The sequence below is a fragment of the Oryx dammah genome, unplaced genomic scaffold (assembly GCF_014754425.2).
Source record: "Oryx dammah isolate SB20612 unplaced genomic scaffold, SCBI_Odam_1.1 HiC_scaffold_28, whole genome shotgun sequence".
Classification (NCBI taxonomy): Eukaryota; Metazoa; Chordata; class Mammalia; order Artiodactyla; family Bovidae; genus Oryx; species Oryx dammah.
Window position 1 is genome coordinate 63,758,539 of NW_024070212.1, and position 13,456 is coordinate 63,771,994.

At 36.0% G+C, this 13,456-nt stretch overlaps 1 protein-coding gene across 1 annotated transcript in view; it reads left to right on the top strand.

The window, feature by feature from the left end:
* ADGRL4 (adhesion G protein-coupled receptor L4) overlaps nucleotides 1–13,456 on the top strand; it is a 137,192-nt gene that overhangs the window by 87,071 nt on the left and 36,665 nt on the right. Inside the window, exons 7-10 of the mRNA XM_040232474.1 lie at nucleotides 681–797; nucleotides 4,397–4,599; nucleotides 11,090–11,263; nucleotides 12,508–12,711. Coding sequence (XP_040088408.1) covers nucleotides 681–797; nucleotides 4,397–4,599; nucleotides 11,090–11,263; nucleotides 12,508–12,711 — 698 coding nt within the window. The remainder of the gene's footprint in view (nucleotides 1–680; nucleotides 798–4,396; nucleotides 4,600–11,089; nucleotides 11,264–12,507; nucleotides 12,712–13,456) is intronic.

Consider the following 13,456-nt stretch of genomic DNA (forward strand, 5'->3'; position numbering starts at 1 on the left):
CCTTTCACTTTTCACTTTCATGCATTGGAGAAGGAAATGGCAACCCACTCCAGTGTTCTTGCCTGGAGAATCCCAGGGACAGGGGAGCTTGGTGGGCTGCCGTCTATGGGGTCGCACAGAGTCGGACACGACTGAGGCGACTTAGCAGCAGCAGCAGCAGCATCCTGCTGTGCAGTAGTATATATACAAAAATCATTATGTCATCAGGATTCACCAGTTACTCAAAATTAAGATAACAAGCGTTGTGACTCATATATAGAAGCTTAAATTTCTATATCCATTCATGAAAAGGTGACTAGGCACAGGTAAGGAAATTATCACTCAAGAATTTAATTCAGTCACTCTGTATATAATAAGTTATGTTGTAGATATAATCCTCTAATACATTGTAATTTCTTGTCTGCTTTAGTAATTATGATTTATAGCTTCTTTGTGTACATATTTTCTTTTATTAATAGAGGTAGAATTAAACGATGAATGCTGTAGTGTAATAAAAAAACTATAAACTTGAATCAGATTTTTAAATACAAATTATAATGTCTAGACGTCATGTTCAGAATACATTCATTCTACCTGATGTAATTAAGAGTTGAAATACAATAATGATAGATCAAGTTCTCTCTAAATATGTTAATTAAACTAATTTCAGATAATTTATTATTTTCATATTTTTGTTTCAGCTCTCAAAGCTTTCTTTTTTGATTCACATCACATAAAATATATTCATCCGCATATGAATATGGACGGAGATAATATAAAGATATTTCCAAAGAGAAAAACTGCATATGATTCAAATGGTAGGACTTTGACAAGCTTATAAACAATATTTCAATGTTTTGCAGTAAATACCATACATTTGCTTGTATCATATGTGCTTATAACATGTGTGGTTTTCTATAGAAAAATATGTTTATACATAGAAATTCTGTATTTGTATTTGATATTTTTATTATGATAAAAATACCTGGGGAGAATTTTAGCTCATATCTAGATCCTTCTTGTCCTTGATCCTCCAAATCTGTAATTGTCTGATATTGTTAGGATCCCAGTGGAAATATACAAAGGAATTGTCGTTTTATTCCTCATTTTGCAGTAGTCAGTAGATGCTATAATTTTCATAAAGTCCTTTTAATAGTTCTTCTTCAGAAATCCTTCATATTCCTCATTGTGAGCCTGAATTTGGGATTAGGTGAGGAAGAAGAATAGAAATAGTTTTCAGAAAAGGCAGAAAGTTACTGTTTAAGCTTGAATTTCTCTTCTGTTCATTTCTTAGTCTTCGTACAGTAACTCTTCAACTAAACCAAAGGCAGGGTTTCTTAAGAAATGTGATCCAAGAGTGCTAGTACTAGCAGATGGCTTTATAATTATCTAACTAATATCCTCATTTTATGGACAATAAAACTAAAGAACAAGAAGTTAATGGATTTGTCTCTATATATGTAACAGATAATACAGAACTAAAACTTGAAGGGAAGGAGTTAACGTAGAAATCAGACCTGAACAGGTTTTCCTTGTCACCTAACCAGACAAGCTAGCAGCTGCTTTTCTAGTTTAACCATTTATCTGTCCTCAGTACAATACACTTAGAAAAAAAAAAAAGTAACAACCCTGTTGATAATAGAAATATTGTTGTTGTTCTCATATAGGTCAAAATATATAACCTAGGGAAAGCATGATTATAATATTTTCTCAAAGCAAGTATAGGTGATCATACATAAAATGGAAAATATATGTAATAATACACATATGTCACTTTATAGACATCATTTTATTTTAAAAAATTACATTGTCTTTATTGTTAAAAAGCAGTTTGTGCTTTCATTCTCAGAAAAAATATCTTTAAAAAAAATGTTTACAGCACTAATGGGAAATGTTTTTCTAATCCATTGATATCCTCCCAATTTTTTTCTTGTCATTTTTTATTCAAAAGTAGGGAACAGATGGCCATAAAAAAGCAAAAATAACTAAGCCATACTGCCATTGAACCCATGGTTCTTACCCCATTATATCATATTCTGATTAACCAAGCACACACATAATATTTAGGAGCAAATCCAAGGAATGTGTTAAACTGTTGTATTTTCAAAGACAATTTGAGTAGGATTTAGAAACTGAGAATAAAGACATTGAAAATACTTATCATAGTGACAGATGATAAAATTGTCATGGAATTAATATCTCAAAGAGATCCTGAGTGTACGATAGGTTTGTTATATTTCATAATCATGCATGCAAACTCTGACATTTGAAAGGGACAGTAATACTGGCTCTCAAAAATGCAGAGGAAGAAAATTTGTTTTCCTCAAGGTTGAATCTTTAAAAGAAGGACAAGTGTAACAAACTGATCAAACCCATTCAGTGGTGTCTACATGCAATTATTCATTTATTGACAAAATCCGTTAATGAAAACATGCATTAGTTAAAAGTGGCATAATGTCATCAGTAGGAAAATACAGGAGGCACAGATGGATTTTTAGTATTTTTTATGTACTGAATTTTGGTGTCTGTTGTTAATGAATGAACTAGTTTACAAAAATAGATACTGAACTGATATGAAAATTAAAAGCCAGATCAGGCCTAAAATTAGTGGGGAATTAAAATTAAAATAGGAAATTAAAATAGGTTCCAAATGATAAAATGAACAAATATTAAAACTATATTCAGAAAAAAATTAAAAAGTTATTTTGAACCATTCTATGTGGTATGCATCTTCTTTTACTCAAAATTGATGTTAAAAAATAGTTTTCTTTAAAAAAGATAGGAGTGATTCATAGTTTTAAATCCATGTTATCTTTATGCTGCTTCATTTGATTTTGAACCATCCCCTTCTACAATCTCTGAGAAGTTGCTTTTGTATGAACTTGTTCATCAACTGGACTAGGTCAGGTTCACCTAAGAGATTTCCAGGTTCTGCTTCTGACCCAGGTCTGTCCATAGCAAATGCTGGGTTAGCTGCCAATCTCCTAGAGCCATCATAATTTCACTAGCTCAAACATGGTATACTAACATTTCTCTGAGCTGACAGTTTAGGAAAACATGTAACGTATCTGAATGTCAGCAAGACTCTTTGCGGTGTCTTTGGTACCTTTCTAGACTGAGATAGAAAACATAGTGATATATTTTTGCAACTTCTTGCTCACATAATGATTTCCAAAGAATACTATTTACTAATAAATATATTAAATACATTGTGATTTGGAGAGTTCCAGCTTTGTATCACAATCCTTTGTTTTTGATGGTATTGTCAACATTTGTATTAATGATTGTGATTATTTTGTGCTTTTCAGATTATTTACTGGTGTCACAAATTTGAGGAAACGAATATGATAGAGTTATTCCTAAGTTGTTTAAGCATCAAAGCAAGCGTATAATGTTTCCAGTTAATAAGTATGCAATAATCATCTTAATATAGCATCTTAAATTTTACAGACAGCTCTCTCATATAATGACAGTACATGGTCTCCACCTTATCCAAGTAAATAGCCAGGGGGAATATCACTGTTCACTCACGATGTTTTACATGAGAATGTTCAAGTTTACACAGGGACAGACAAGTATAAGCAGTGACTAAAACCAGAACTTCTATTTCTAAATAAATAAATTCTGAATATAAATTCCTCAATTTACTGTCTATTATTCTATACAGCAGTTACATGACCTAAGTGAAAATAGGAATTTTAAAAGACAATAGATGCTGATGTTGAGTTGTTCACACAATTAATATCAGTGATAATGAATTGCTACAAAAACTGAGGCAATTTGAGATCTGGTAAAGTAGGTGCAGAGTCCAGGCTAAGGAAAAAATAGTCATGAGATAGTATGGACTGATCTGGTAACATTCCTAGTATTGGGTTATGTGCTGATGTGCTGCATCTGGGGAGTATGAGGGTGTGGATAAATGGCTGCCTTGAAAGACAATAAATTCCCTACCCTGAGACTGCATATGTCATCAATTTAAATAGGAAACATTTCAGTGGGCATGAGATTGAACTCAGTGGCATCTCACAACTCTTCAGTTATAAACTTTCTTAGCACTATAAATCTTTTTTGTTATACTGTAATTTTTTAACAGTATCTTTCTAATCCATACACTTGCCCAGCAAAGTAGTAAGTCAAGATTTTATTTTTCAAGTAAGTATACTTAATACCTTGGTTCTTACTCAGCACTTGGCTGTAAATTTATATAGGACAAAATTTCTCCTAACTATAATTTGTGCCAAGGAGATGCTACAGTCCATGCTCAGAGTCATAGAGGTCAGAGAACCTGTTTTAATATTGGTTGATGATGTGAGCGTAGATATAATAAGACCCACATTTCAGTATGTGGGAATGTGTATAACTGCCTCTTTTATGTTTATTTTAAGAATTTTTCTGAATACCTTTATTTGATTGACAGGCAGTGTTGCAGTTGCATTTTTATATTATAAGAGCATTGGTCCTCTGTTTTCATCATCCGACAACTTACTGGAACCTCAAAGTTACGATAAAGCTGAAGAAGAGGGAAGAGTCATCTCTTCAGTAATTTCACTCTCAATTAGCTCAAACCCACCCACATTATATGAACTTGAACAAGTAACATTTACATTAAGTCACATAAAGGTAAGTTGAAATTCCAGTGACTATTGATTAGTATTGTGAAACATTCAAAGAAATGAGTTTTTTTTTTTTTTTGGTTGTGTCACTTTAATTGTATGTGAATTCTTGAGTTTAAACCTACAAATTCAAAATCAAATTAAAAGAGTAAAGTGATTTCAGCTAATTTTTCTATAAACTATTTTGGGGGCTTCCCCGGTGGCTTAGAATTTGCCTGCCAATACAGGAGACGAGGGTTCAATCCCTGGTCTGGGAAGATCCCACATACCACAGAGCACCTAAGCACGTGCACCTCAACTATTGAGGCTGTGCTCTAGAGCCCAGGAAATGCAACTGTTGAGCCCACATGCTCCCAACTACTGAAGCCCACATCCTAGAGCCCATGCTCTGCAACTAGAGAAGCCACTGCAAGGAGAAGCTCACACAAGGCAGCTAAAGAATAGCGCCTGCTTGCTGAAAGTAGAGAAAGCCCATACAGCAGTGAAGATCCGTCACAGCCAAAAATATTAATAAATAAAATGATAACAATTAAAAAACTGTGTAGCTAAAAATAAATAAAAATATCTTGGTACTTTCAGTGCTTTTTAGACTTTCTAATGAATACCAAGGAATTTTATATATTTGATCTCTGAAATTAAACTAAATTTTAGTTTTAAAAGTGCATTGTTCATTTTAGAAATCTCTGTACCTTCAAGGAATAAGTTATAAAAACATATCAAAGAGACAAATATTACTTTTGTAATGAGGGAAATGTTTGGTTAATAATTGTCATATAAAACAATATTTGGAGGGATTTGGGTGCTGATTACAGTGAAATCATAGAGAAGTTCATAATATTTTTTCCTAAAGAAATTATCTGAGACCACTTTACTCTTTGATCATTATTCGAAATCTTTTTTCAAATCCATGTATAATTAAAACCATACAATGAAAAAAAAATGATTAAAAATAACCAAGCATTTATGTTTTTTAATAGACCTAAAAGTGAACGGGAAAACATGAAATCATATTGTTTGCTGCATACCATTGATGGTTTCTTGGGCTTTCAATTGAATTTCAGTCCTAGTACATGATTAAAGTGCCTCAGAAGCTCCATTTAGAGAACCTTGAAGCTGGGCAAGGTTGTCATGCAAATTGAAAATTGTATTTGCATGTTTATGGGAAACAGGGGACTCAAAGAACATATAGTCAGCCTTCCATATCCACAGGTTCCACATCCATGAATTCAACCAAACACAGATGGAAAATATTTGAGGGGAAAAAATTCCAGAAAGTTCCAAAAGCAAAACTTGAATTTACTGCAGGCTATCAGTTATTTACATAGCATTTTCATTTTATTGTATAAGTAATCTAGAGATGTTTTAAAATATATGAGAAGATGTGCATAAATAAGAGGCAAACACTATTCTCTGGAAGTCACTCGAGCATCTGTGGTTTTCAGGATGCACAGGAGTCCTGGAATCAGTCACCTGTGGCTATCAGGGGACCACTAAATGTGCATACATACAGTCCAGGTGTAGCACTGTAAAGAAAGATGTCCGATGCAGAGAGAAACTAAAGTGTATAGAAAATCCAAATAACTAGTAGCTCAGACCTAAACATCGATAGGCATTCTGTTGAGGGAGAAAGGAGGTGTGAAATGTTTTAAGAATGGAAATTAAGTTTAGATATATTCAGATACTAAATGCAAATGACCTTTTGATCCTAGGGAAAAAAATATTGTTCTTTTACATGGTCTCATGGTTTTTCTTTGCTATTTTAATTGGGGTATAATTGCTTTACAATATTGTATTAGTTTCTTCTGTATAATAAAGTGAATCAGCTATATATGTATAAATTTCCCTCCCTCTTGAAGCTCCCTTCCATGCCACCCCCCATCCTACCCATCTAGGTCATCCAAAGCATTCAGCTGAGCTCCCTGTGCTATACAGCAGTTTCCCAGTAGCTATTTTACATATTTGCTGTTATTGTTCAGTTACTCAGTGCATGTCTGACTCTTTGCAACCCCATGGACTGCATCATGACAGGCTTCCCTGTCCTTCACTGTCTCCCAGAGCTTGCTCAAACTTATGTCCATTGAGTCGGTGATGATGCCATCTCATCCGCTGTCATCCCCTTCTTCACCTGCCTTCAATCTTTCCCAGCATCAGGGTCTTTTCTAATGAGTCAGTTCTTCACATCAGGCAGCCAAAGTACTGGAGCTTCAGTTTCAGTATCAGTCCTTTCAATGAATATTCAGAGTTTATTTCTTTTAGGAGTGACTGGTTTGATCTCCTTGCTGTCTAAGAGACCCTCAAGAGTCTCCGCCAACACCACAGTTCAAAATCATCAGCACTTCGGCACTGAGCTTTCTTTATAGTCCAACTCTCACATCGTAAATGACTACTGGAAAAACCATAGCTTTGACGAGATGGTCCTTGGCAAAGCAATGTCTCTGCTTTTCAATACGCTGTTTAGGTTTCTCAGCTTTTCTTCCAAGCGGCAAATGTCTTTTAATTTCATGGCTGCAAAAACCATCTGCAGTGATTTGGGAGCCCCCCAAAATAAAATCTCTCACTATTTCCATTGTTACCCCATCTATTTGTCATGAAGTGATGGGACTGGATACCTTGATCTTAGCTTTCTGAATGTTGAGTTTTAAGCCAGCTCTTTTACTCTCCTCTTTTACCTTCATCATGAGGCTCTTTAATTCTTCAATTTCTGCCATAAGGGTGGTGTCATCTGCATATTGGAGGTTATTGATATTTCTCCCAGAAATCTTGTGCTTTGTGCAGCCCGGCATTTCACATGATGTACTCTGCATATAAGTTAAATAAGCAGAGTAACAGTATACAGCATTGACATACTCCATTCTCAATTTGGAACCAGTCTATTGTTCCATGTCTGATTCCAGCTGTTGCTTCTTGACCTGCAAAGAGGTTTTGCAGGAAGCAGGTAAGGTGGTCTGATATTCCTACCGCTTTAAGAATTTTCCACAGCCTTAGGAAGCATCACTATGAACAAAGCTAGTGGAGGTGATGGAATTCCAGTTGAGCTATTTCAAATCCTGAAAGATGATGCTGTGAAAGTGCTGCACTCAATATGCCAGCATTTTGGAAAACTCAGCAGTGGCCACAGGACTAGAAAAGGTCAGTTTTCATTCCAATCCCAAAAAAAGGCAATGCCCAAGAATGCTCAAACTACCGCACAATTACACTCATCTCACATGCTAGTAAAGTAATGCTCAAAATTCTCCAAGCCAGGCTTTAGCAATACGTGAACCGTGAACTTCCAGATGTTCAAGCTGGTTTTAGAAAAGGCAGAGGATCCAGAAATCAAATTGCCAACATCCGCTGGATCATCGAAAAAGCAAGAGAGTTCCAGAAAAACATTTATTTCAGCTTTATTGACTATGCCAAAGCCTTTGACTGTGTGGATCATAATAAACTGAATACCAGACCACCTGACCTGCCTGTTGAGAAATCTGTATGCAGGTCAGGAAGCAACAGTTAGAGCTGGACACGAAACAACAGACTGGTTCCAAATAGGAAAAGGAATACATCAAGGCTGTATATTGTCACCCTGCTTATTTAAATTATATGCAGAGTACATCATGAGAAACACTGGGCTGGAGGAAACCAAGCTGAAATCAGGATTGCCAGGAGAAATATCAATAACCTCAGATATGCAGATGACACCACCCTTATGGCAGAAAGTGAAGAGGATCTAAAGAGCCTCTTGATGAAAGTGAAAGAGGAGAGTGACAAGGTTGGCTTAAAGCTCAACATTCAGAAAACTAAGATCATGGCATCCAGTCCCATCACTTCATGGGAAATAGATGGGGAAACAGTGGAAACAGTGGCTGACTTTATTTTTCTGGGCTCCAAAATCACTGCAGATGGTGACTGCAGCCATGAAATGAAAAGACGTTTACTCCTTGGAAGGAAAGTTATGACCAACCTAGATAGCATATTAAAAAGCAGAGACATTACTTTGCCAGCAAAGGTCTGTCTAATGAAGGCTATGGTTTTTCCAGTGGTCATGTAAAGAAAGCTGAGCACAGAAGAATTGATGCTTTTGAATTTTGGTATTGGAGAAGACTCTTGAGAGTCCTTGGACTGCAAGGAGATCCAACCAGGACTAAAAGAGATCAGTCCTGGGTGTTCATTGGAAGGACTGATGTTGAAGCTGAAACTCTAATACTTTGGCCACTTGATGCAAAGAGCTGACTTGTTTGAAAACACCCTGATGCTGGGAAAGATTGAGAGCAGGAGGAGAAGGGGATGACGGAGGATGAGAAAGATGGTTGGATGGCATCACCGACTCAATGGACATGGGTTTGGGTGGACTCCGGGAGTTGATGATGGACAGGGAGGCCTGGCATGCTGCGGTTCATGGGGTCATAAAGAGTCGGACACGATTGATCAACTGAAATGAACTACACTGAACTGAATTGAACAGTTTATTGTGATCCACACAGTCAAAACTTCAATGTAGTCAATGAATCAGAAGTAGATGTTTTTTTCTGGAATTCTCTTGCTTTTTCTGTGACCTAACACATATTGACAATTTGATCTCTGGTTTCTCTTTCTTGCCTATGTGTTGGTAGTTTGGTTTAGTCACTAAGTCGTATCCAACTCTTGTGACCCTGACTATAGACGGCCAGGCTCCTCCCTCTGTGGGATTTCTCAGGCAAGAATACTGAGGGGTTGCCATTTCCTTCTCCAGGGGTTCTTCCCGACCCAGAGATCAAACCTGGGTCTCCTGCATTGCAGGCATATTCCTTACCGACTGAGCCACCAGAGAAGCCAGTACTATTTTATGCATGGAAGTGTACATATGGGCTTCCCTACTGACTCAGTAAAGAATCTGCCTGCGATGGGGAGCCCTGGATTTGATCCCTGGGTCAGGAAGATCCTCTGGAGAAAGAAATGGCCACCCACTCCAGTGTTCTTGCCTGGAGAATCCCAAGGATAAAGGAGCCTGGTGGGATTCAGTCTATGGGATAGTAAGATTTGAACACAGAATAATGACTAAACCACCACCAATATTTTCTTTAATGAATATTTAATCTGAAGATTTATGTTTGATTCTGTTTTACTACACTTATCAATGATTTGTTATTGTTGTTTAGTCACTAAGTCATGCCCAGCTCTTTTGCAACCCCATGGACTGTAGTCTGCCAGGCTCCTCTGTCCATGGGATTTCCCAGGCAAGAATACTGCAGTGTGTCGCCCTTTCCTTCTCCAGGGGATCTTTCAAACTCAGGAATGGAACCCACATCTCCTTCTTGGCAGGTGGATTCTTTACCACTGAGCTACCAGGTCTTAAATACAATTTTGGCATATCTTATTCTCTTAACACAATACCCTCTTCACAAGGCTCTTTGGAGGATCAGATTAAACAAAGTGGGTGAGAAAGCACGTGGTTAACTATAAATTGTTGTCTAATTGTAAATAGCTTCTATTTCTATAAGATAAACTAGCATAGATATATAGCATTCTATGAATAACTTATTAAAACTTACAGTACATTCATCAGGTATTGCACTGTGATTAGTTAATATTAATATGTGATAAGGAGAACTCTGCTACATATTGAACAATCATCCTGTAATCTACTTGATCAGCCTCTGTGATCTATGATCTTACACTCACCACACTTTACCTCACTCATTACTGGAACTGCATTGGCTTCTAGATATATCTGGAAAACGTTCGTTGAGTCTCACTTCAGAGCTTTTCAGTATTCCATTCCAACTGTCAGAACCCTCTGTTCCCCAGTCTTTAGGGCTCACACTGTCACTTAATTGAAGTGTTTTCTTAAACATCTTTTCCTGTGAGAAGCCTCCTCAAGATTAATCCTGTTCCTACTTCCCTGGTTTATTTAATAATTTCTCATCTTCTCATTAGAAGATAAATTCAGCAATACACTTTTTCTGTTTTGTTCAGTGTTTTATTTTTAGCCCCTGGATCAATGACTAACAACTAGTGCATACTCAATAAATATTTGTTGAAGATAATAAAGATAGTCCTGCACCATTCTAGATAAGATACATGATAGTGCTCAGTCGCGTCTGACTCTTTGCGACCCCATGGCCTGTAGCCCGTCGGGCTCCTCAGTCCATGGAATTTTCCAGACAAGAACACTGGAATAGGTTGCCATTTCCTGCTCCAGGGGATCTTCCTGACTCAGGAGTTCAGCCCTCGTCTCCTGCATTTCCTGCATTAGCAAGCAGATTGTTTATCACTGAGCCACCTGGGAAGCCCCTACGTGATCTCAGTTGATAATAATTCTCACAACTACATGAAACAGAATTGATAAAATATAGCATGGTCATAGGATAAACTTCAGTTCTTTCACACAACAGCAGCACTCTCTTATTAGTGTTGATTTTATGCTTTACCTTTTAGGCGTGGTTTTAATTATATTGTTATGCAAAATAGTATTTTAAATATAACTGAAATGATATCATATGTGTGACTCTTTTCTCATCAGTAGAATGTCTCTTTTTCAGACCACAGATAAATATAAGAGTCAGTGTGCATTCTGGAACTACTTACCTGACACCATGAATGGCAGCTGGTCTTCAGAGGGCTGTGAGCTGACATCCTCGAATGATACCCACACCTCATGCCGCTGTAACCACCTGACACATTTTGCAATTTTGATGTCTTCTGGGTCGTCTATTGTAAGGAGTTTCCCACTTCATGTTTCTAAATCTGTCTTTGCTTTTTTTCTTGTTTTTTATGTTGTTCAAGAGAATAAATAATTTTTATATGTTCTTTGGATGTAAATAGCATATTTAATTTATTGATGTGATCTCAACATTACCTTTTTTAGTCTTTCTTTTCTTACCTGCGTTCTATGACGTGTCTAGTTTAAATCTTTGATTGTTTTTAGTGTAAGATTTACCAGTCTATAATAGCTAGTAGGTTGTATATCAGATTTCTATCCAGACTTTAGTTTTTAATGCTGCTTTTAGGAACCATTTGTACATTTTAAAGGATCATGAACTTTAAGGGCTTTTCCCTTTGTATTGAAAGTTTAATTTTATTGATGACAGATTCATTTAAATCTCTGATACCTGGTCAATAAGTGTTAGCACATCTGTGACAAATACAGTTTTTTAATACTGTAGAATGCCACAGAATTTTAGACATGAAAAATCCCACTAAAGTGAAAAGCTTCAGATTATGTATTTTACATCATAATATCTTGCATTTACATTGTATAATTTTTTTATTTTGTATTTTGTAATCTTTAGATTGCAGTCTCATTTCTATACAAAACTTAGAATTCACCAAATTCTTATTGTGACTAAATAAATCTGCCTAACCGTAATGTCAGTGATAAAGATTTTTTTTTCCTGAATGAACGGTGATTTTTTTCTGAATGTTAAATAAACTAAGGTGCCTCTGTTATGTATATACAACCATCTGGTTAGAGTGAAACCAAACTTTCCCATTTCAAAGTCTCTCACCTATACTATTTTGTTATTCTATTTATGCAGCATTTCTGATACCTTCATTTAATGTGTTTAAATGAATTACTGCATAGAAATAAGACTTATTCTTGTCACTGATAAATCTGCTTTAACCATTTTCACATTACAATAATGAATTGCCTTGCTAATATCAAGAAACCGATGGTGGTAACATTGTTAAACCATATATTAATATATACTATGATTAGAAAAAAAATCACTAATTACAGAACTGTTAAAGTGCTATGTGATTTATATCAGAGTTCTGTGAATATTAAGCATATTCAGAAGTACAAAGTTTTCTCATCTAAATGCACATTTGTATTTTTACATTTTAGAAACAGTTTGATTAATGTTTCCCCAAAAAAGAAAGTTCATTATATGTTGCAGTTCCTTTGACAGGCTACTGAGTTAAGTCTCTTAACAGCTGTATTATTATTTTCCCTTAGGGTATTAAAGATTATAATATTCTTACAAGGATCACTCAACTAGGAATAATTATTTCACTGATTTGCCTTGCTCTATGCATTTTTACCTTCTGGTTCTTCAGTGAAATTCAAAGCACGAGGACAACAATTCACAAAAATCTCTGCTGTAGCCTGTTCCTTGCTGAACTTGTTTTTCTTGTTGGGATAAATACAAATACCAATAAGGTATGTAGATCTCTCTTATGCTCTGCTTTCTAAATTTTTACTTTCCTAAATATATATGTAATCAAAACATGAATTGAAATTAAGGGCTCGGTGGAGCAAGCACACTATATACTTTGTTTTTAAAGCTTTCCTAAGTTTGAAATGCTAACATATATTAGCAACTTGCTGATTAATTCCATTAACCACAGTGGCCCTCATGATGAGCTGTAAAAAGAAATAACCTTGTTTTGTTTTTAGTTTGGTTTCTTTCTACATGGCCATTAAACAAAAGTGGAGGGGAGAAAAATAGTAGAAAACAATGTTTATCGTATGACAGGGACAGAACACAAAAGAGATTAGAATTCATAGGCTGAAATTTGATAAATTAGCTCAACCTAGTAACTGCACTTTTGTAATAACCATTTTCCACCATTAATGATCTAGAGCCTTATCAAAAATATCTCTCATATTGGTGAAATAAAACAAGCAATAACTTTATGAGGTGAAATGACTCTGAGAGAAGATGGGAAGAGGAAGACATGGAGAGCCATCAGACCAAGATGCAGGTCTGAGCCTGAGTGAAGGAGGAAAGAAGGAAGAAAGAACTAGTGGTAGAAGTAGAAGCACCTCGGGCTTCCCGGGTGGTGCTAGTGGTAAAGAACCCACCTGGCAATGCAAGAAATGTAAGAGATGCAAGTTTGATCCCTGGGTCGGAAAGATCCCCTGGAGGAGATGGTATGGAGAGTAAAGGTCCCCTGGAGGAGAT